Source organism: Lithobates pipiens, unplaced genomic scaffold (genome assembly GCF_037356315.1).
Source record: "Lithobates pipiens isolate NorthernLeopardFrog02 unplaced genomic scaffold, aLitPip1_a1.2 Scaffold_13, whole genome shotgun sequence".
Classification (NCBI taxonomy): Eukaryota; Metazoa; Chordata; class Amphibia; order Anura; family Ranidae; genus Lithobates; species Lithobates pipiens.
The window spans coordinates 526,529,341-526,554,713 of record NW_027507718.1 but is presented as its reverse complement, the minus strand read 5'-3'; the positions used below and the strand labels follow the sequence as shown (position 1 = coordinate 526,554,713).

The 25,373-nt window shown below is 45.6% G+C and overlaps 1 protein-coding gene across 2 annotated transcripts in view; it reads right to left on the bottom strand.

Annotated features, from left to right (window-relative positions):
- Positions 1-25,373, bottom strand: part of LOC143975640 (von Willebrand factor A domain-containing protein 5A-like) — a 79,965-nt gene that overhangs the window by 5,170 nt on the left and 49,422 nt on the right. For both annotated transcript variants that reach the window (XM_077478130.1, XM_077478132.1), the window contains exons 16-18: positions 23,848-23,910; positions 16,754-16,914; positions 2,674-2,800 (exon numbers count right to left, since the gene is read on the bottom strand). In XM_077478130.1, coding sequence (XP_077334256.1) covers positions 2,674-2,800; positions 16,754-16,914; positions 23,848-23,910 — 351 coding nt within the window. The remainder of the gene's footprint in view (positions 1-2,673; positions 2,801-16,753; positions 16,915-23,847; positions 23,911-25,373) is intronic.

Here is a 25,373-nt window from a genome sequence, read left to right as displayed (position 1 = left end):
CCACCGTCATATGACGCGATCGCCTTCCCGGTCCACCAGGAGGCGTGCGCCGCATCACTGGTTACCTGATGCGCATGCCCGGCAGCCGCAATGTCCAGCGGATACCCGCTATTGCCCAGTTACAGAGCAGGACCATGGATCTGTGTGTGTAAACACAGAGATCCACATCCTGTCAGGTGAGAGGAGACCGATGGTGTGTTCCTTGTACAGAGGATCACCGATCGGTCTCCTCCCCTTGTGAGTCCCCTCCCCCTACAGTTAGAATCACTCCCTAGGTAACATAATTAACCCCTCGATCGCCCCCCCTAGTGTTAACCCCTTCATTGCCAGTCACATTTATACAGTAATCAGTGCATTTTTATAGCACAGATCGCTGTATAAATGTGAATGGTCCCAAAAATATGTCAAAAGTGTCCGATATGTCCGCCGCAAACATCGCAGAATGCCTCCATTTCAAGTAAAAAAATAATAAAAATGCCATAAATCTATCCCCTATTTGGTAGAAGCTATAACTTTTGCGCAAACCAATCAATATACGCTTATTGCGATTTTTTTTTTTTTTTTTACTAAAAATATGTAGAAGAATACATATCAGCCTAAACTGAGGAAGAAATTTGTTTAAAAAAAATAACAATTGGGATATTTATTATAGCAAAAAGTAAGAAGCATTGTGTTTGTTTTCAAACTTGTCCCTCTTCTTTTGTTGATAGCGCGAGAAATAAAAATCGCACCGGTGATCAAATATCACCAAAAGAAAGCTTTGTGGGAGAAAAATGATAAAACATTTCACTTGGATACAGTGTTGCATGACCGCGCAATTGTCAGACTGCGACAGCGCTGAAAATTGGCCTGGGCAGGAAGGGGGTATAAGTGCCCAGTATTGAAGAGGTTAAAGAAGAAGAGAATTGTGCGCTGCATTTCATGATTACATAATTTGCCGCATCTCGAATGTTAATTCTCCATTACGAACGCTAGTTTACAAGACCGACCGCTTCCGGCTCGTCCTTGCTTCCGAGCGTGCGTGTTTGTACTTTGGACTTGTGTACACATGCTCGGAAAATCCAACAACGGACATTTGTTCCTGGAAAATTTTAAAACCTGCCGTCCAACATTTGTCCACGGAATGTCCGACAACAATTGTCAGATGGAGCGTACGAACGGTCAGATTTTCCGCCAACGGCCTGTGATCAAACATTTCCCCTTGAGAAATCCGATCGTGTGTACGGGGCTTAAGAGTAGTGAGCTTTTTTTTTGGTGCAAGTTACCACAACACCATTATCCTGTAGTTTTTAAGATCAAAGATACAACTATGTTGGTGTCCCTTGTCAATTTTTACATTTTTGTATTTTTTAAACTGTAACTGCCTACTCCCAAAACTGTCATTTGAAGTAAAACACATATTATTCTCCACATTTTTTTCATTGTGCATTAAAAAAAAAAAATAAAAAAAAAAATAGACATGCTATCTGCCAATGGAACTTAACCAAAAAGTGCATTCTATGCATTCACAAATATAGAAAATAGACCAAATCAAATCATTATTATTCAACCAAAAAATAAAAGCCTCATGCATGTGTCCTGCTTCTTAATATAGGGGGTCACCAATGCCAACATTTGGTGAAAGCAGGGGTCCGAAAATAATTCCGAAAATCATCCTGATCATTCTCCTGGAGCTCCCGTAGCAAAGGCATTTGACATAATAGGTCACGATTAATAAAGCAACCAATTTTTGGTCCAAGAACTCCTCCTCCTTCTGTTCCTGGACAAGCCTTGGGTCAAAGCAATAACTCCAAGGCCAATAATACACGTTATCTCCTCCGATTCCGCAACATGGCTGGTTGATGAACGGCCGTTCAGAAACGAACTGAAAAGTGCAAAATGAAAACTGCGAATCAACACTCACCAATCTTCTATGAAATTAGCAGAGGGAGCTCAAAGGGTGGCGCTAAAGAGCTGAAAAACAACGTAGTACGTCACTATGTTCGTATTTGTTGGCCAACATTTGTGTGGCTGTGTGTATGCAAGACAAGTTTGGGCCCCAACGCCCTTCGGACAAAAGTGCACAGTTTTGTTGGCCAACAATCTGATCGTGTGTACTAGGCTTTAGTGTTTAATTACAAAGGTATTTGCTTGCAAGATTGCACTACTAAAATCACCCGTGTGCCCCAGTCCTCATGGGTAATGAAAAAACATTTACAGGCAGTCCCCGAGTTCCGATCGGGTTAGGGACTGACGTATTTTTTCTGAACTTGGATATGTATCGTAAGTCGGGAGCGCATGCGTAGAATGGCGGAGACATAGTTTTCCGATGTTCTATCAAGTAGCCGCGCATGCGCATACATCGTTTTCCGATGTTTTCTGACTCGGAACAGCAGAGACGTCACGCTGCCTCTCGTTCGTAAGTAGGAGTCATTCGCAAGTCGGATGTTCGTAACTCAGGGACTGCCTGTACATCTAAAAATTTGCCTTTTGAAATTTCGGAAACAAAAGCCATTTTTGTACAAAAAAAAAAAACAAAAAAAAAAAACACAGGATAATTATTTAGACAGGGAAGATCAATCAAAGTGATGTAATTATTGAAATAAATCAGAATTTGCCGCGTGAGAGTGATTTCAGTAAAAGGTGTACTCTGATTGGTCAGTGATGATACTGTAGTTTGCACTCAGAACTTACCTGCTTTAACCCTGACCCAGGAGACGGCCTTCCCCTCCAGCAGCTCCCACTCCTCTCTCTGATCCACACAGGTGGTGTGAAGCCAGATCACCGCCAGGACCGTCACCCACACCGACACCTCCACGTTCTACAAAGGAGGGAAGGAGGAGTTTATTATACAAGAACTGAAATGTTGTTTAGAGCCCTAAGGCAAACGCTGCGCTATAACCAAAAACCAAGTGGAGTATATATAATAAAGTGAAATATATGATAAGCAGCTAGCACCAAAAAACCCCAGTACTGAAAACTTCTAAACAAACATAATAACAAAACAGACGCAGCGCTAATAACAAGCTCACAAATACATATGAAAATAGGTGATCAAATACAAAGAAAAAAAAAATTTGATAAAAAAATGGCCAATCCCCAGACAACGTCCTGTTGCTGACAAAACGTGCAGGGTGGGGGCTTGGCGGTGACGTCATCACGCTAGCCACGAGACGGTGGAAGACAATTGATGAGACCGCACTGGACGCTTGTTTATCCCGAGTAACTTTTCAACAAAATCCGATCTGACTTTTTCCGATCGTCCACATTCTGCTACATATTTGTGGTTAAAAAAAAAAAAAATCCCCAATAAGCGCATATTGATTGGTTTACGTGAACAGCGTCTACAAACTATGGGATGTATACTGGAATGTTTATTTTTTATAAAATGGTGATCAAATACCCCCAATAGAAAGCTCTTTTTGTGGGAAAAAATATATAAATTTAATTTCAAGTACAGTGTTGCATGACCGTGCAATTGTCAGTTAAAGTAACGGAGTGCTAAAAAGCCCCCAAAAAAAAGGCCTGGTCACGAAGTGGGGTAAATCTTCCAGGGGGTCAAGTGGCTAATTCAGGGTTCTGAATTCCTGCCAAGCATTTACATAGTTACATAGTAAGGTTGAATAAAGACACCAGTCCATCCAGTTCAACCTGAGTGAGTGTCTACAATTGTCCCTATCCCTGTACATTGTGTCTCATTAACCGCATGCCGACCAGCCGCCGCAGTTGTACTGCGGCAGCATGGTTTGGCTGCGCAAATCGCCGTTATGCTACATCGGTAGCATAGGCGGCCACTAGGGGGCGCTCGCTCCCCGAGCTGATGCGAGTGCCCGGTGGTCTCGATCACCGTCGGGCTCCCGCGATCACTCGGGGCACATGGAGAACCTGGGAGCTGAAACACACAGTTTCCAGTTTTCTGAGCAGTAAACTGACAGATCGTCTGTTCATACAGAGTATGAACAATGATCTGTTAGTTTCCCTTCACAGTCCCATTCCCCCTCCCCCCTTCAGTTAGAACACTCCCTAGGATACATATTAACCCCTTTGCTGCCCCCTAGTGTTAACCCCTTTCACTGCCAGTGACATTTTTACAGTAATCAATGCATTTTTGATCGCTGTATTAATGCCAGTGGTCCCAAAAATGTGTCAAAATTGTCCGACACGTCCACCATAATGGCGCAGTCATGATAAAAATCGCTGGTCGCCGCCATTACTAGTAAAAAAAATAAAATAAATATATATATATATATATATATATATATATTAATAAAAATGCCATAAAACTTTCCCCTATTTTGTAGACGCTATAACTTTTGCACAAACCAATCAATAAACGCGATTTTTTTTTTTTTTAACAAAAATATTTAGAAGAATACGTATCGTTCTAAATTGAGGAAAAAAAAAAAGTTTAGTATATTTTTGGGGGGGATATTTATTATAGCAAAAAGTTAAAAATAATGTGTTTTTTTTTTCAAAATCACTCTTTTTTTGTTTATAGCGTAAAAAATAAAAACTGCAGAGGTGATTAAATACCACCGAAAGAGAAAGCTCTATTTGTGGGAAAGAAAGGACACCTATTTTGTTTGGGAGCCCCGCCGCACGACCACGCAATTGTCAGTTAAAGTGACGCAGTGCCGAAGCACAAAAAGTGGTCTGGTCTTTGGCCAGCCAAATGGTCAGGGGCTTAAGTGGTTAAGATGTTCATCTATTATATTATTATTTTTATTCAAGGTACCCATATAGCGCCGTCAATTTACGCAGCGCTCCGCCACTACATCGCACACTCACATCGGTCCCTACCCTCAAGGACCCCAACTCACATTCATACACTAGGGCCAATTTCGGACAGAAGCCAATTAACAGCAAGTCTTTGACCAGACACAGGGGCGGACTGACAACTCATGGGGCCCCCCGGCAATAGGAGATTATGGAGCCCCCCAGCAATAGGAGATTATGGAGCCCCCCGGCAATAGATGATGGCCACACAGTATACAAACACACATATACAGTATGCACACACAGACACACAACATACACACACTGTATACACACACTAAATACACATACACACACTGAAAAGGTACCGGAGAGGTGGGGCAGCTATTATCTTGGGATTTTTTTTTTTTTTAAAAACACACATTTTTACATACTGTGCCTGGTTTGAGGCTGGCAACCCTGATGGGGCCCCTTGGTGGCATGGGGCCCTTGGGCAGTGCCCGAGCGCCCGAATGGTCAGTCCGCCCCTGAGCAGACATCAACCAACAGGGACTGATTTGGATTTTGGAGGCTGCAAATCAACCATCAAACATCACCTGCAGATAGGTGTAAGTACGCATGTTTCTTTTCTCTCTTTATTTATTATAGTCAGAAAAAAACAAAATTATATATATATATATATATATATATATATATATATATATATATGTAAGAAGGCCAGTGTGGTGGCCTGAATTTATGGGAGGAGCCCGGAGGGTATTTAACCAGCCCGCTCGCCTGTGGTCTTTGTCGGTTTCCGGTGCGCGGCACTACGTCACTAGGCCGACGGCTCGTGTTTCGTTTCCATTCGGACAAAACGTCTCTCTCGTGGTTTTCTTTCCCGTTCGTTTTGTACAACGTCGCCGGCTCTGTACAACGTCGCCAGCTCGACTGCCGCAGGTAAGGGTCTCATTTGACCTTCCTGTACTATTTTTAGTGTCGTTAAAACCTGAAATATCGAATCGTTCATTTTGATACCGGTTGTTATCACTCAATACGCTCCAATTTCGCAGCGCCCTTCATTTCACGGGCGTCATTTCGGTAGATATTGTGCTGGTAGGGAAAAAACTGCACTGTTTTAGTACTTGTTATATAGTCTCGTTACCGTGTTCCACAGTCAAATCGTTGCCAGTCGTGTCTCACGGCACAACGACTACTACCTCTGCCATAGCTGGCTCACGTGGGTCATTTCATCATTTCACTCATTTCTGTTACGCACGGCGCTCCGATTCAAATCCAGTCGCATCCGCTGAATGCGCCGATTCATTCCGGTGTGCCCCTAAACTGCTTGGCCGCATTTCAGTACATGCTCCAGAGCTCGTTCGTGGCTAATCGATCGGGTCTCTGTCATGGGAATTCATTTCACTGTCACCTAGTACGTTCGAATCGAAACCAGTCGCAGTTCTCGAACGCACAGGTTCGATCGACGTGCCCCAGTTACGTTGGCCTCATTTCGGTACATGCTCCAGAGCTCGCTCGTGGCTAATCGATCGGGTCTCTGTCATGGGAATCATTTCACTGTCATCTAGTACGTTCGAGTCGAAACCAGTCGCATTTCTCAAGGAAACGCACAGGTTCGATCAACGTGTCCCAGTTGTGTTGGCCTCATTTCGGTACATGCGCCAGAGCCCGCTCGTTGCTAAGCGATCGGGTCTCTGTCATGGGATCATTTCACTGTCACGTATCACGTTCCGATACGAATCCAGTCGCATCTACGATGCACCTATTCGTCCCGGCGTGCCCCAGGTATTTTCGGCCTCATTTCAGTACATGCTCCGGAGTCCCGTTCGTTGTCAGTCGCAATCGCGGCACGACCGATTCGGGCCTCTGTCATGGCAAACTTGTCACTCATGTTTCTGTCACTCACCGCGCTCCGATTCGAATCTAGTCGCATCCGTGATGCACCAATTCGTTTCGGTGTGCCCCAGTTGGTTACGGCCTCATTTCAGTACATGCTCCAGAGTCAGGATTTATTATTGCTTGCAGGTTTCGGTTCTCTGATTCATGACTCTGTCATGGGAAATCAATTTCACTGTCACGCAGGACGTCCGATACGAATCCAGTCGCGTCTACGATGCACCGATTCGTCCCGGCGCGCCCCAGGTATTTCAGCCACATTCCAGTACTTGCTTTAGAGCATGCACGATTAACGGATAGTCGCATCAGCGGCACGACCGACTCATGCCTCTATCATGGCAATCAAATAAATTTCACCGCCACATACCGCGCTCCGTTTCGAATCCAGTTGCGTACATGCACCGATTCGTTACGGTGTGCCCCAGTGCTTTAGCCTCATTTCAGTGCATGCTCCAGAGTCCGGTTCATCATCAGTCACAGTCACGGCATGACCGGCTTATGCCTCTGTCATAACAGGTTTTCATTAAATGGACCGTAGTATACAGCGCCCCGTTTCGAGTCGGTCGCATCTGACATACAAACACATCCCCAGGCACAGACTTCTGGCAATCGTTGCAAGCACGCATTCAAGCGTAGACTTCTTGCAATCTTTGCATACACGCATCCAAGCATGGACGCACACAAGCGTAGACTTCTTGCGATCGTTGCAAACACGCATCCAGGCGTAGACTTCTGGCAATCGTTGCAAGCACGCATCCTAGCATGGACCTCTGGCAATCGTTGCTAGTACGCAGTCAAGCATGGACGTCTTGCAGTTGGTGCGAGTGCGCATACAAGCCTGGACTTCTCGCAATCGTTGCAAGCTCGCATTCAAGTGTAGACTTCTTGCAACCGTTGCGAGCACGCATTCAGGCATGGACGTCGTACAGTCGTTGCAAGTTCGCATACAAGCGTAGACTTTTTGCAATCGTTGCAAGCACGAATCCAAGCATAGACTTCTTGCAAATCATTGCAAGCACGCATCAAGCATAATCTTCGTGCAATCGTTGCAAGCACGCATTCAAGCATGGAAGTCTGGCAGTCGTTGCAAGCACGCATACAAGAATAGACTTCTTGCAATCATTGCAAACACGCATCCATGCGTAGACTTCTTGCAGTCATTGCAAGCATGCATCCAAGCGTAGATTTCTTGCAATCGTTGCGGGCACGCATCCGGGCATAGACTTCTTGCAATCGTTGCAAGCACACATTCAGGCATAGACCTCTGGCAAATCATTGCTAGCACGCATTCGAGCATAAGACCTCTTGCAATCATTGCGAGCAGATGTCCAGGCACAAACTGGTTGCAGTCATTGCTAGCAGGCAGTTCCGGCTGGCTCAATAGATTGCTTTGGGAAAAACCTGGATACTTTCCTAAATGTACGTTGTAACGGGGTACTTATTTTATAGGTAAAGTTGATCCAGGGAAAATCCGATTGCCTCTCGGGGGATCAGCAAGGAATTTTTTCCCTGCTGTAGCAAATTGGGCCATGCTCTGCTGGGGTTTTTTGCCTTCCTCTGGATCAGCTGTGGGTGTAGAATTGGGTGTGTCAGGTTGTGCAATATTTATTTGTTTGATTTGTGGTTAGGACTGGATGGACTTCTGTCTTTTCCGACCTGGCTACCCGTGTATCTTACCATAACTTCTTGCAATCGTTGCAGGCACGCATCCTGGCATAACTCCTTGAAATCATTGCAGGCACGCATCCTGGCATAACTTCTAGCAATCATTGCACACACGCATCCTAGCATAACATCTTGCAGTCATGGCAAGCACGCATCCTGGTGTAACTCCTTGCAATCGTTGCAGGCACGCATCCTAGCATAACATCTTGCAATCATGGCAAGCACGCATCCTGGTGTAACTCCTTGCAATCGTTGCAGGCACGCATCCTAGCATAACATCTTGCAATCGTTGCAAGCACGCATCTTGGCATAACATCTTGCAATCGTTGCAAGCACGCATCCAAACACATCTTCAAGCACAACTCCTGCAGTCTTCGCAAAGCACATGCGATAACACGAATTTCTCACAGTCACTATGAACACATTTCCAGTGACAAACTCCCACGCAATTGTCGCAAGCACACGTTTAAACACTACTTTTGCAATCGTGCCAAGGCTCGCGACTTAGCATAACGTCTTGCAATCATTCTTTTGCAAGCACACATTCTCAGTGGCACACAAACTGGCTACACGTCGTTTTCAGCAGCACTTAGTTGGCCACTTGTCTCCTGTGGCTTTTCTTACAAGCCACTCACCGTTTCCTGTCTGTCGGTCTCTCCCTTAGGATAGTTGAGTTCAACTTCCATCCAGCACCTGGATCGTGTCGACACACGCAACTGGCTTCTTCCTGTAACACGCTCAGGCTATACCTAGCCAGCGTTCAGCATTTCTCATCCTTACAGGGCCCGGAGAGCCACCTGTCTTTATGGCTCATACAGCAAGATCCCCACTTCGAGGCATCCAGAGGCATCACCCATAGCCAACGGAAAACGCTCGCCCATCACAACTGCCATCTTTAGGGACATGAAATCCTCGCATATTCCCCAGTCTAGTCATCCAAGCGGCCATCTACCTGGCCCTTTGTGATTTTACATGGCCTAGCCAATTTATTGTTGATAGCACTGGCAGCCAGGTTCTACACAGACACTACCCGACGAATGTTCAAATCTGCAATACGGGCCATTCCCCAGCATCGATCTTTATGTCACGCCTCCTGGTCCTCCTCTCACGGACACTGGACCCTTCTCAGATCCTTAATTTAGATGCCGTGGCAATAGCAGACCTGTCAATGTCGGAAGGTTCCTTACTGCATGGATTGATGTATCGGTGTTTAAACCGTCTACGATGCCCCTGTCGCCCCTGGTAGTGACAGATGCCACAGCCTCCACAGGCTTCGCGGGAATTTTTGGCCACCACTGGTTTACAGGACCATGGCATCAGGAATACTCCTAAACCCCGGTTTACCTGGACTTCCTCCCTCTTCAGGCTATACCCGGTCATGACAGCCTCTCGTATCTGGGGTCATGTCAGGACAGGACAGGCTGTGGCTTTCACCACCGACAACGGGACCAAGGCTCATCCTGTCATTGAAGCCAGGTCTGGACCGCTCTCGGTTGTGTCCTTCCTGCGCAGACTGCTGCAGTTAGCCCGGTGGCACCAGTTTAATGTCCATTGTATGTTCATTCCAGGCCTTCAGCAATCCCGCAGGCCAAGTTCTGCATAGTCGTTACTTGGCTCGCTACCAACTTCATTTCATCCTCCTCCTTGTAGTGTCTAAAACCCAGCAATCTGACTCCAGGATGGACGTCCATTTCTATAGAGAAGCAGGGCTTGGTATCAAGTAACCGTACTCGACTACCTACTGTCACTCCTACCGGAACGCGTAGACTCTAGTTCCCTATTGCTTTCGTGCCAACACTTGTGTACCGGCCAGTTCCCAAACACATGGGGTTCTTCTACAGCCTACACCTCGACCCCGGTCCATGCCGTGGACACTCTTTATTATCTGAGCACCCTTGGTAGCATGTTGGCGTGGGTCCCAAGTCACGTCATTGAAAGACTAAGCAGTTGGGACCCTGCCTACCTCGCCCGGTACATTCCTAATCCTCGGGTGGAAAGGGCACAAGCGTTCTCCAAACTTGCTCAACTAATTAAGCTAAAACTAATAAAACTGCACCCCTACCTGAATGTTTTGCCCCCTTATTTTGGTATACCGACCATCAGACCAGGGCACACTTCAGGTCCATTTCATGTGGTTAATCTTATGGTAGAGGCTACTTGTTCATATCCGTATCGGCCATAGGGCTTTGACCATAAGTAAGAAGGCCAGTGTGGTGGCCTGAATTTATGGGAGGAGCCCGGAGGGTATTTAACCAGCCCGCTCGCCTGTGGTCTTTGTCGGTTTCCGGTGCGCGGCACCCACCCTCCCTTCCCCTTTTCAGGGCATTTCTCAAATTCATTTCTCTTCACTTATGTTAATTTCTAATCTAGGGTATGCCCCCTTATTTTGGTATACCGACCATCAGACCAGGGCACACTTCAGGTCCATTTCATGTGGTTAATCTTATGGTAGAGGCTACTTGTTCATATCCGTATCGGCCATAGGGCTTTGACCATAAATATATATTTATGGTCGGAGCCCTCCGCTGTAAGAGATATGAAAGAACACATAAACACGTCACAAGACTAACAACATAAAATAGACCTGAATTGTGCCCTTGGTCTGCTGTAAGGTAAGCCCTGGTGAGCTGGGCGGTGAGCCCTGCTCTGCTGGGCGATATGCCAAGAGAAGGCCGCATACCTTAAGAAAGTAAATGGATGTTTCTGTAGAGAAACGTGTTTTAAGTGAAGTACTCTGAGAAGGGAAATGGGTGGGTGGGTACCTTGCACTGGAACCGACACAGACCGTTGTGGGTGGTCTGATTATATACCCTCCGGGCTCCTCCCATAATTACGGGCCACCATACTGGCCCTCTTATTTATGGTCGGAGCCCTCCGCTGTAAGAGATATGAAAGAACACATAAACACGTCACAAGACTAACAACATAAAATAGACCTGAATTGTGCCCTTGGTCTGCTGTAAGGTAAGCCCTGGTGAGCTGGGCGGTGAGCCCTGCTCTGCTGGGCGATATGCCAAGAGAAGGCCGCAAAAGATTGGTGTAGGGAGGTAATTATTAATTTATGTACAACAAGACACTACGGGGCAAAGTTTCTGAAGGCTCAGGACATTTCCACTTGTGGATTGGAGATGTATCGAGTAAAGCAGGTGGATTCCCGCCTGCCCATCTTTGAACGCGTGGACTGGGACCCCGTTTCGTGGGGCTGCTGATGCTGCTCCAATGCCAAAGAATGTCCACGAAAATGACCAAGGTCCTGACCTAATTTGCTCAAAAGGAACCTGACGTGACTAATGAACTGGTTGCTGCCTGGGGTACTAATCGAGAACGGTAGTAATGGGCTGTCCTGCGAGGGATCAAACATATGGGCCAAAAATTGATCTAGGATGGACACGGGGCACCAGGCTTTGAGAGTTTGGAAAGGTTTTATGTCAACCCCTGGACCGGACTATTGTGTTTTGGACACGCTGAGGAGCAAGATGAAGTCTGATGGCGTGTGAGGTGGTGTCTACGTAACACTTTACAACTGGGATGGTGACAGTATTCACTGGGGCGTAAGAAGCTGTAGAAAGCCAGGTAGATGGCTGCATGAAGGACCAGGCTGAATTTAGCCAAAAGGGGAATGTGACAGGATGACAGACATGTCTCGGAATATGGCGCTGGTGACGGGTAGCCGTTTGATACTGATTTGGGGTCATTGCCTGTGAATACCACACAACATGGTCTTGACCGTATGGGCGGCGAACAAGACGGTTTGTTAGGATCTCATAAGGGGATGAAATACTGGATGTCAGCTGAGTGGGGTCTTAGGTATTGTGTGACAATGCCAACTGTGTGCGGTGGCATAATATGAAGACCAGGATGTGATGGAGAACTCTTGGTATTGCTCTGGGGTTTGAGGCTAGTAACCTGACATAGAACCTCTAGGCTGCCCGGTAGGCCTTCAGGGTGTTGTGAGATAGTGAAAGATTAATAAGGCAGGTAGCATCGTGAAAGTGTTGTTTGAATCCGAGGTTAGCTACGACCAGTGTGGGATAAGAGACATGGTCGGGTCGGTTCCAGCAAAAAATAACGAAGCAAAGTTAACGGGTAGTGCGTCGGCCAGATTATTGCGTTTGTCTGGGATGTGGATGCATAGGACGTTAGATTGGTGCTGTGGGGATAGTGGCACCAGCCTGCACAGGAAGGCCACAATGGCCGGCTACTAGGACCTCCTTTATTTATAATACTGGCTGTAGCTTGGTTGTCTGTGGCGAACGTCACTGTTTGTCCTGCCCAGTTGTTGCACCAGATTTGAGCTGCTGCGACAATGGGGTAGAGGTCGAACAAAGAGGAGGACTAACTGAACCCAGGAATCAAGAGGATTTCTGACGGCCGTGGCCCTATAAGCCCAATTTGGCCAAAATTGAGGCGAGGACCTGTGGAGGCTGTGGTGACCATGACTACCTGAGATGAAGAGAGAGATGCTGAGGGAATACACATTGGCATGTCATTCCAATTGGTGAGAAAATCGACTCTCATGGGCAGATCTGCTATAGCTGGCACATCTTAATTTAAGGATTTAGTCAGGGTCTTTGCCTGGAAGAGAAACACTAAAAGATGGGAGGTAAAAGATCCCCTTGAGTCTGGCTGCTGCCTTGGCTGAAAATGAGCAGTGATAGTCAAAGGATGGGCACCCTGCGTACTTGTGACCTACTGCGTGCAGATACGGGTCCAATTCTACCCTCCTGTTGGGGTTGCTCTGCCTAGCATGTCTCTGACTGTCCCCAAGGCCAGCACAAACTCTGACAGTGAGCTTGCGATTAAGGAAAGGGTCTCTGGCCTTCAGGATGACGGAGACATCTCCCCGCGAATATGATTTGTTCTAGGCCAAGTTGTGTACTGCTATGAGGAGGGATGCTAAGTTAACGTCGTTGTCATCCAAGAAGTTCTCCTAGATGCCCTGCTAGGACAAGGTGTGCAGGGAAGACGATGGTGCAGAAGTTGGGTGTATCTGTAAGTGAAGGTACGGGAATGACGGTGGTGACTGGAGCTGGTAGGGGCATGGCTGGGCGTACCTCCAGGGCTGTCACTCTGCTTGGACTTCGGCGACTGCTGCTGACAGTGTGGTTACCCAGGAGTGCAGCTGAGTAGTCGCAAAGAAGATAGACTGAAGTGGTGCCTGGAAGGGCTGCCACTGGCGGTGGAAACAGTAGCCTAAAGGCTTGGTTTCCTGGCTGCAGCAGGGTAGGATTTACTCCTGCGACACTGTTCTGCTATGATTTTTTTTTTTTTTTTTTTTTTTTTTTTTATTATTCTTTTTTATTATTCTTTTTTTTTTTTTTTTTTATTGGTCCAAGCTCTTGTGAGACTGTAAACCGCCGCTTGCTGAGCCCGTAAAGGGTGATGGCAGGGCTGAGGCAAAGTCCTCACTGTCTGCCTGTGACATGGCATCAACTAAAAGCAAAGGGGGGGTGCGTATGTTTGAGGTAAGTTGCAAAGGTAGGAGGGGATAGTTGCGTTGGGTAGATAAGATGAAAGGCGGAAGGAAACAAGAAGAATAGGACAAGGAACGACAGCCATAGTGACAGTTGCTTTGCGCTTGAGCGCTGTTGAGTGTGACTTTAGAAAACTCAAAAGAATGCGTAACAACCGAGGTTAGCCAGGAGGTGACTGGCTAGGTAACCGATAGCTCGGGTGTCAGTCTGTGCTCGGCACAGACTAATGAACCAGAGCGCCCCAGGGCGGACTGGGGTGGGTAGCTGAAGTCTGGTATACTAAGTAGGAATGTTGCGATCTGTAGTTAATGGACGTGGGTTCGGTCTACTAATGCTTGCACTGCCAGCAAGTATGGAGATTAGGCGACCTTGTCTGCGTATTGAAGGCTTGTGCTTCGAAAACAGAGTGAAGTGCACAGAAGTATGTGACAGTTGCTAACGCCTCAGGAGCAGGTCAAATTCTGTATGTGAAGTAAAAATATGTAGTGAAAGAGTGTTTAAGAGAAAGGGGGAATCCCACACCTGACTTTATGCACTAGTTGTGAAGTCGACTGGTTGGGGTCAAGAACTGAGTTGACCGGGAGCCTGTAGTAAGGTGACATGAGAATTTCGTTTTGACAATGGGGATTGCAAAGAGCTGTGTGGGGCAAAGCTGACCCCCTGGTGAAGATGCAAGCCCTCGACAATGGGTTTTTTTTTTTTTTTGTTTTTTTTTTTGGAAGATACTGTCCAAACCTGGTGCAGGGTGGACTAACTGGTGTACTAACTGGCCTAAAAGGGGAAAGCGACAGAGAAAACGATGAGCAGCCGTGTTGCTACTGGAGACGATGAGTGGCAGTTTGAGCCATTTGCTGAAATGCTTGCAGCGATTGCAAGGAAGCGGCCTTATTTGAATTATAAATTGAATTATGAGGTGAGAATGAATGAGGTGAACAGCTGTGTTGCTACTGGAGACGTTGAGTGGCCGTATTAAGCCATTGCAAGAAAGCAGCTTTATTTGAATCTATAAATTTAAATTATAAGTGTGTAGGAATGAGGAGAGCAGCCGTGTTGCTACTGGAGATGAGTGGCCGTATTGAGCCATTGCATCGATGCTCGCAGCGATTGCAAGGAAGCAGCTTTATTTGAAAGGTGAAAGCAATGTTTGCGGATTTATAAGTGTGTAGGTATGAGGTGAACAGCAGTGTTGCTACTGGAGACGATTGGCAGTTTTGAGCCAAATGCAGAAAGACTTGCAGTGATTGCAAGAACGCAGCTTTGTTGAAAGGCGAAAGAAAGGTTATAGAGGAAATGTGATTATGTAGGAATGACCGTGCGCAATACTGAGCAAATTGGTGGAGAGAATTGTGTATGATCATGTATGGATAGACTGAGAAGGTCAAATGTAAGTACTGCTGAATTCGTACAGTCGATGTGACTAGTTTGAACTGGGCTATAGCTATGGAATAGTCTGCGAAAGATTTGACTCATTTGAGTCGGTGATGCAACAGGATTCGGCTTGGTCGTTAGAGTTGCGTTTGGCAAGGACTGGAATCGTTGCGCCGACGCTGCGACTAGACTTGAATCCTCCGTAGATGCGACTGAGAGGCTCGTATATGGGATCCGACCGTATCGCTGAGGATATGGCTGGGTTCGGATTGGTTGAATTGTGATGGTGGTTGAAGGGGCTGGTGATTGTCGATGATCCGAAACATAGAAGCGAAGTTGCGACTAGATTTGAAACGGCCATAGATGCGAGGTGACTACAGGGCTCGTATGACAGATCTGCCCGTGTTGCAGATGATATGGCTGGGTTTGAATCGACTAAATGGTGATGGCGGTTGAAGGGGCTTGTGACTGCCAAGGATCCGAAACATAGAAGCGAAGTTGCGACTAGATTTCGAATCGGCCGTAGATGCGAGGTGAGTAAGGGGCTTGAATGTCGGATTTGACCGCATCGACCGTGAAGCGATCGGCTCGAGTAAACCCGCGTTGGGTAGAAAGGATGAAATACATGAAAGATGACATGGACTTATGGTGGCGTAAGTGCGACTTTGCAAAACGAACATGATAAACGAACATAAGGTAACTATTGGAGTTTAGAAGAGCGGTAACAACAAAGTCCTACCTGCGACAGCGAGTGTGTAGCTGTCCGAGCGTGGGACAATCGATGAAGATATACGACCGATCTCGAAGGTACAACTATGTGGATATGCAGTGATTTGGCAGAGTCAGCCTCTGCAATGCATTTGACACGAATCAGCTCAAAAATGTATGAGATGAATCTGATATAAATTGGCAGTAAGGAGTATCTGATACGAATTGGTTGTAGAGTGTATGCCATTCCTTACTGTGAAACCAAACACCTATCAACCACCCATCCCCCCAGGCTAGTCAAGTGCAGGAAAGACATCAGGTGGGTTTAATTACACCCCAATCAGCCACAGAAACCCATACAAACAATACCTGTTTATCTCAAAAAAGGATGAGAACAGTGAATTTTATAACCAGTGAAGCCTATGGCGAGTGATATTGGAGAACGACCGACAGCGACTCGAAGGCTTGGATCTATGAATGAATCGTACGTTTGGTAGAAAGATTTTACGAATGTACTATGCCTGTGCCGAACAATGTCGGGACATGAGTGTCAACAACTCAGAGGTAGGTTTTGCAAAAGGGGTGCAGGATAGTAAGCATGATAAGTCGCAAGTTTGCACATGATATGAAAAGATTCGGATACTACTTATCTACGACCATGAGCGGAAACCGCCGACGAAGACCACGAATGAAGAAGCCGAAGTGCACCTACGTTTGGATGCACGGATAGACGACCGTGAGGGAGCTGAGAAGAGTCGGCCCCTTGATGTGCAGTACCTTGCACTGGAACCGACACAGACCGCTGTGGGTGGTCTGATTATATACCCTCCGGGCTCCTCCCATAATTACGGGCCACCATACTGGCCCTCTTATATATATATAAAATTAAAAAATGATTTTCTCAGGTAAACATAAAATATTGCAGTCATGGTTCGGTAACAGAGTACCTGGTCAGGGTTCCCGGTCTTGATGTCTGTCTCAGATATTCCCAGGACAGCGGAGATTTGGGGGGTCAGGTTCCAGGATCCGTCCGCGTTCTGCAGGGAGATCAGTCTCACAAGGGCGGGGGTCTCTGGGACTGCAGGTGGCAGGCAGAGTTCTAATGAATCTAAACCCAGAACAATCATTTAATATATGTAATCTTTAACATGTTAAGCTCATTTAAAAATTTGCAAAAAGTTTTTTTTTTTCTTTTTTTCTGAGGCTTTCAGTTTAATTAAAATAATCCCTGCTGATCCTGCCATGAAGGTCCTCATTCAGGCACTTCCTGTTAGAAGGTGACAACGCTCTGTCCCCATCTCCCAGCTGTGCTCCTGCAGTGTCACCCATTTAGAGCATCAGAAATTGGAGATGGTCACGGAGAAACCATATGGATATGTTAAAAGCCACATCACAGCATGGGGCATTAAAGGGTATTTCCAGGCATTTCCAAAAATTCAACCCCAAACCTCCCTCTCCCAGTCTAGACCATGTCCCAACATTCATATTTTTCTAGTAAGAAACAGCCTCTCTCTGACATCGACACCAGACTTGTAAACGTCTTACAGGGAAGCTCTGAGGGCAGGCTCCTGGGAGACAAGGCAATGGCATTGTTTCACTTGGTAGGAAATCAACGTAAGGATCTGGTTAGGGCTGGAAAGGGGCAGAGATGGGTGAAAATCCATTGATGGGCAGAATATAACAAGGGGAGGAGTGATTGTGGATTTCAGTGTTGCCGACCCAAACAGGAAGTTAGAAGCGCACTGGATTTCTGGCAGATCAATGGCTATTTTTCTGTGCTTGAAGCATTTTATTGGATAAAAGATGGCGAAATGTGTATGAAGATATATATATTTTTTTTGCTTTACATACATCTTAACCGTTTCCCGTCTGGCCCATGTATATAAACAGCTGAATGGGAGCAGCGCTGATGCGAGCGGACATACACATATGTCCCACAGCATCAGAGGTTCATGCGTGTCCAATCACAGCAATCACATGGTAAACAATAGAAACCGAAGGTAAACATTGGTTCTCTCTGTTCTCAAGGAGATCAGCTTTAAGAACCGTTACTGCAGCTTGTGAGCGTACATTAGCCTATCACACTACATGTACACTCACAGGCTGCAGTGCCAGCCTGCCCCCAGTGTCCCTGATCACTGCCCCAGTATAATACTAATAAAGAGTGCAGCCAGGCCCCTGTCCCCTGTCATCTGTGTCCCAAGGTCACCAGTGCTCAAAGGAACACCACCATACCTCGTACCAGCATCCTGATCACCGCCATACCCTATACCAGCACCCTAACCACTGCCATACCCCATACCAGTGTTCTGATCACTGTCATACCCAATACCAGCGCTCTGATCACCGTCATACCCAATACCAGTGCTCTCATCACCACCATACCAGCATCCAGATTGCAACCATAACAATGTCCTGATCACCGCCATTTCCCATACTAACATCCTGATCACTGCCATGCCCCCATACCAGTGTCCTGATCACTGCTATACCCCATACTAGCATCCTGATCACTGTCATACCCCATACCATATGCAATATCAGTGTCCTGGTCACCACAATACCACATACCAGCATCCTGATCACTGCCATACCCCCATACCAGCGTCCTGATCACTGCCATACCCCATATTATCACCCTGATCACGGTCATACCCCATACCAGCATCTTGATTACCGCCATACCAGCATCTTGATCACCGCCATACCAGCGTCCCGATCACCAACATACCCCATACCAGCATCCGCCATACTCCATACTAACATACTACCATGCTAACATCCTGGACACCGCCATATGCAATACCAGTGTCCTGATCACCACCATACCCTATACTAGCACCCTGATTACCACCATACCTGCACCCTGATCACCACCATATCCCATAATAGCTTCCTGATCAACACCATACCTCATACAAACCTCCCGATCACTGCCATACCAGCATCCTGATCATCGCTATACCTCTTATCACTGTCCTGATTACCGTCACTCCCCCATACCAGCATCCTAATCACACCATACATCATACCAGCATCCTGATCACTGCCATACCCCATACCAGTGTCCTGACCACTGTCATACCTGATACCAGTGCACTGCTCATCATCATGCCTCATACTAGCATCCTTATTACTGTCATACCCCATATCAGCATCCTGATCACCACCATGCCAGCATTCTGATTACTGCCATACCCCATACCAGCATCCAGATTGCTGCCATACCCCATACTAACATCCTGGACAACGCCATATGCAATACCAGTCTCCTGATCACCACCATACCCTATACTAGCACCCGGATTACCACCATACCCCATAATAGCTTCCTGAGCAACACCATACCTCATACAAGCATCCTGATCACTGCCATATGCCATACCAGCATCCTGAATATCGCTATACCTCTTATCACTGTACTGATTACCGCCACTCCCCCATACCAGCATCCTTATCACACCATACATTATACCAGCATCCTGATCACTTCCATACCCCATACTAGCATCCCAATCACTGCCATACCAGTGTCCTGACCACTGTCATACCCCATGGCAGTGCACTGATCACCACCATGCCTCATACTAGCATCTTGATCACTGTCATACCCCATATCAGCATCCTGATCACCGCCATACCCAAATCAGTCTCAGCAGAGCCAGTGTACCCACTGATTTCCACTACTTGTGCTCCAGGGCCTCCAAAAATATGATAGATTTTGGGAAATTCGATTTATAATTTATGCTTCTTGAACACCTTAAGGTACTTCTTGGATGTTGGGCCTCTCTGTGTGGCCAGGCTGTGAAAGTCTCACACTTGGTATCACCATACTCAGGACAAGTAGTGGAATGTGTTTTTGGGTGTATTTCAAAGTATGTCTATGCTTTTTGTTAAAAATATCTTTAATTTAATTTTAATTTTCTTTCCTACATTTAACCACAATTTATGGCAACACAATCACATTTTCAAAAGACCCATTATGCCTTTTATTAAATTCCTTGTGTTTGCTTTCCAAAATTGTGTCATTTTGTGGGTGTTTCCACTGTCCTGGTGCTTCAGGCCTCCAAAATGTGATAGGTAGTCAGGAAATCAGATGCATAATTCATGCCCTTAGATTTCCTGAAGGTGCTCCTTGGAATTTGTGTCCCTCTATGCATCTAGGCTGTGAAAGTCTCACACATGTGATATCCCCATGCTTGGGAAGCATAGCAGAATGTGTTTTGGTGTGTAATCGTAATTATGCCCAGTTAGAAATAACTTGTGAAAAAAAATATATATATTTTAATTTCTTAATTTTCCAAAAAATACAAAAAAAACTCACAATTCCTCCTCATAAATACATTAGACTGTCTACTTCCAAAAAGGGGTCATTTAGGGCGGATATTTGTGATGTCCTGGCAATTTAGGGCCTCAAGACATGAGATGGGATGTCAGTACATGAGGACTGATCGATATTCAAATGTACATTATCTCACAAAAGTGAGTTCACCCCTCACAATTCTGTAAATATTTTATTCTATCTTTTCATGTGACAACACTGAAGAAATGGCACTTTGCTACAATGTAAAAGTAGTGAGTGTACAGCTTGTATAACAGTGTAAATTTGCTGTCCCCTCAAAATAACTCAACAAACAGCCATTAATGTCTAAACCGCTGGCAACAAAAGTGAGTACACCCCTAAGTTAAAATTTCTAAATTGAAACCCAAAGTGTCAATATTTTGTGTGCCCACCATTATTTTCCAGCACTGCCTTGGGCATGGAGCTCACCAGAGATTCACAGGTTGCCACTGGAGTCCTCTTCTACTCCTCCATGATGACATCACAGAGCTGATGGATGTTAAAGACCTTGCGCTCCTCGACCTTCCATTTGAGGATGCCCCACAGATGCTCAATAGGGTTTAGGTTTGGAGGCATGCTTGGCCAGTCCATCACCTATACCCTCAACTTCTTTAGCAAGGCAGTGGTCATCTTGGAGGTGTGTTTGGGGTCCTTATGTTGGAATACTGCCCTGCACCCCGTCTCTGAAGGGAGGGGATCATGCTCTGCTTCATTATGTCACAGTACATGTTGGCATTCATGGTTCCCTCAATGAACTGTAGCTCCCCAGTGCCGGCAGCACTCATGCAGCCCCAGACCATGACATTCCCACCACCATGCTTGACCATAGGCAAGACGCACTTGTCTTTGTATTCCTCACCTGGTTGTCGCCACACACGCTTGACATCATCTGGACCAAATAAGTTTATCTTGTTCTCTACAGACCACAGGACATGGTTCCAGTAATCCATTTCCTTAGTGTGCTTGTCTTCAACAAACTGTTTCCAGGCTTTCTTGTGCATCTTTAGAAGAGGCTTCCTTCTGGGATGACAGCCATGCAGGCCAATTTGATGCAATGTGCAGCATATGGTCTGAGCACTGACAGGCTGACCTTCCACCCTTTCAATCTCTGCAGCAATGCTGGCAGCACTCATACGTCTATTTCCTAAAGACAACCTCTGGATATGACGGTGAGCATGTGCACGCAACTTCTTTGGTGGACCATGGCGAGGCCTGTTCTGAGTGGAACCTGTCCTGTTAAACCGCTGTATGGTCTTGGCCACCGTGCTGCAGATCAGTTTCAGGGTCTTGGCAATCTTCTTATAGCCTAGGCCATCTTTATGTAGAGCAACAATTCTTTTTTTCAGATCCTCAGTTTTTTGCCATGAGGTGCCATGTTGAACTTCCAGTGACCAGTATGAGAGAGTGAGCGCGATAACACCAAATGTAACACACCTGCTCCCCATTCCCACCTGAGACCTTGTAACACTAACAAGTCAAATGACAAATGACTAATTGGGCTTAATTTGAACATTTTCAATTAGGTGTGTATTCACTTTTGTTTCCAGCAGCTAAAACATTAATGGCTATGTGTTGATTTATTTTGAGGGGACAGCATATTTACACTGTTATACAAGCTGTGCACTCACTACTTTACATTGTAGCAAAGTGTCATTTCTTCAGTATTGTCACATGAAAAGATAGAATATTTCCAAAAATGTGAGGGGTGTACTCAATTTTGTGAGATACTGTATATACCATAACTTGTAGGCCAGGGGCGCCCAACCAGTGGCCCGGGGGCCACATATGGCCCGCAGAGCCCTCTGATGTGGCCCGCAACCTCCTGCTCTGGGATGGCGGGTTGGCAAGCCCAGATTGCAGGTTGTCTACCCACCATGCCAGAGCATCAGTTTTGTGAATGAAGCCAGCGGTAGAGGAAGCAAGCAGCTGCGGGACAGTGCCGCATAAGCCAATGCTTCTTGTATAGCACCGGCTCCTGTTATAGGTGGAGTGATACCAAATTCACTCTGCCTGGGACAGCAAGTTTATTACTAAAATCACAGTGAATATATTGACATATCTGTTCTGCAGTGGTTACTGGGCTGCTTTTAAACTGATCTGCAGGTGTAACGTTCAGAAAGTGCACCACACCTGCAGGATATGATAGAATTCTATAGCAAAGTACAGCTAACCTGCAGGAAAGCCACGGGTCTGGGTAGACCGCAGACCATCAGTGTAAAAGTAGCCTTAGGCCCGTTTAACATGATCTGTCTGACCCAATCAGTCCCTCAAATCACCTCTATGGAGCGCCAGGTGACAACAGACTTGTGTCCATTTACACCTGCCACCTTTCAAACTGATCTGCTAAAAAAACAGAAAGTGGATCTGTCCCCTTCCATTTGATCAGATGAGAGGGCCTATAGAGTAGAGTGGGACTGTGTCTGCTTTGCATATGCAGAGTGGATGCAGAACTGTCACCTGCTCATTGTGGCCCGCGACTGGTTACTAAGTCGCTTAAGTGGCCCTCGCTCTTCAAAAGGTTGGGCACCCCTGTTGTAGGCTCTATAACTTTCACACATACTAAGTAATATACACTGATTTGGGTTCTTTTTACCAAAGAAATGTAGTGGAATACATTTTGGCCTACATTTATGAAGAAAGATAATTTTATTTGCAAAATGTTAGAACAAAAACTAAGAAAGACATGTTTTTTTCAAAATGTTCTGTATTTTTTTCGTATATATATATACATATATACACACACACACACACATATACATACATACATACAGTGGTGATTAAATACCAGCAAAAGAAAGCTCTATTTGTGTGAGAAAAAAACTATAAAGATTTAATTTGGGTACAGTGTGGCATCAGGGCCATCTTTAATATTGACTGGACCCTGGGCAAACATTTTCTTGGGGCCCCCCTCTTCCACGCAATTTTGCCCTCCACATGCTTTGAGACATACAATAAATAGCAGCTAGACTCAAATTCAGTTTACAGAATCAGATCAGGCAGCATTTGGGATTGGTTGCCAGAGGTTACAGTGTATTATTACTGCTCACTGACTGGCTGTCAGAGGTTACAGCACACATTATGGCTCACTGTTATTTTCTAGAGGTTACAGCACATGACTTCTGCTTGTTGATTGGTTGCTAGAGATTACTGAACATCTATACCACTCACTAATTGGTTGGTTGTTAGAGGTTACTGCACAGCATTACTGCTCACTGATTGGTTGCTAAAGGTTACAGCACATCATCTGGTGCTATACCTTAAAGGCACCTATGATTATATACCTAAAGTGGGACACCAGTAAATCCCATATGAGAGTAAATCGATCTATATAAAATGCAACCCTATGTATGAGCTGCTAAATTCAGCAGGTGGCAAATATGTACATGACGTGTTAGTAGGGTAATGGTGAAAAAGCTTAAAAAAAAATAAAAAATTATATATATATATATATATATATATATATATATATATATATATATATATATATATATGCTACAATGATGGGGCCCAGGGCAGCGGCCCCTTTTGCCCTGCCTTAAAAACGGCCTCGTGTGGCATGACTAATTTTGCCATTCAATGTGTGAGAGCACTGACAGCTGAAAAATTGGCCTGGACTGGAAGGGGGTAAAAATTTCCGGACTTGAGGCGATTAATCATGATGTTGTAACTGGAAAAAAAATAGATGATTGTCCCTCTTACCTCTCACAGCCCTTTCTTCGTTCGCACTGCGAAACATCGCAGGTGGTCTCCCAGACGAAAGTGCTGTTAAAACATAACAGAAAGAAATGTGTCCTTTTACCTTCAGTCTCTGACAGATTTCCCTACTTGTTCCCTATATACATGTCTAGCACCCTCTAGTGTTCTAGTAGTGTCAGTGTAGGTAAATTTAAGTTTTTGACTCTGGTAAGTTATGTAAATTATATGTTCAGTAGTGGCTGGTGGTATATTTTTTTTGAGTGGGATTGGTAGGGTCACAGGCACCCACCCCAGTCGGTCGGTCACCAGCCCAGCACTTACCCATTGAGGTCACGGGCAGCGCTCCCTCTGGGTGGTGTCTCCTCCTCCTGCTGGTGCTTCATGGGCGTGTCTCCTCCCTCCTCCTCCTCTGTGCCAATAGGATCGCATATAACAACCCAGGGAGCTACCATTCAGGGAGCTCCCTGGGTTGTTATATGGCTGCACTGAATGTCCTTGGAAGGTCTAGGGACATGTGCAGTATATCCTCCATAAATGAACTTCATATGCAATGACCCTTCACCTGAAGCTTTCCAACTGACATTAAGATGTCAAGATCTGGCTGCCATTTCTCTCACAGTATTTGCTGATGCCAATTTACCTTCTTCTATGCAGCTTTTTGTCTTCAATACAACTTATGTGTGCCTTGTAAATGCCTCTTCTTTCAATATCAATTCTCTGATTATATCAGACGACTTGGGGTATACATTGCTTGGCCATTCCTGTTGCTCCGGTGCCCGCCCAGGGAGACTTTGTATGCATGCGTACTCACATTCAGGCAAGTGAGGCCTGTTGTATTTATACTTACCCCAATGTGTGTCCTGAGGAAGCAGAGCAGCGAAACGCGTTGACGCACAGGGGGCTCACTCACCCGAGATCATGTAACATGAATTATAGTTTGGAAATATCTGGCCATTGCTGCGCCGACTGAACATATATGTGATTACATGTTTTTAAATGAAATTTTTGGATATTTTGCTACCTTCTTTTTCTATGTACAAATAAAACAGGAATTTTTCACAAAAATACTATGGTCCAATCTGCCTCTAAAGTCCGACGCAGTGGTTTTCTCTTTTTTGGTTCAAGGTACTCATTTACTCACCACTACAATAGAAACATGGACTGCTTCACAGTTTCTTTTCAAATACATTTTTACTACGCTATGGTCTGGAGACACAATTTAGAGATTATGATTTGCCCATCTTTCTCCCTAATAGTAGTTTTGAAATTACAATGGTCCCAAAGGGTTACTATCCACTCTTTTTTTCCCAGTTATTGAATACCAAATTGCGTAAAACCCTACTAGCTGTTAAGACTAAATAGCAAACATTAATGGCAATTATATCTACAAAGAAATGGGATGGCATTTGCTCTTCACATAGGTTAGTCTCACCTGCGGTCAACAACATGTTGATTCATTTTACAGGTTAGTACATTATACCCTCACAACCTACCTATCCCCATTTTGATTGCAGAAAACTAGGTGTTTG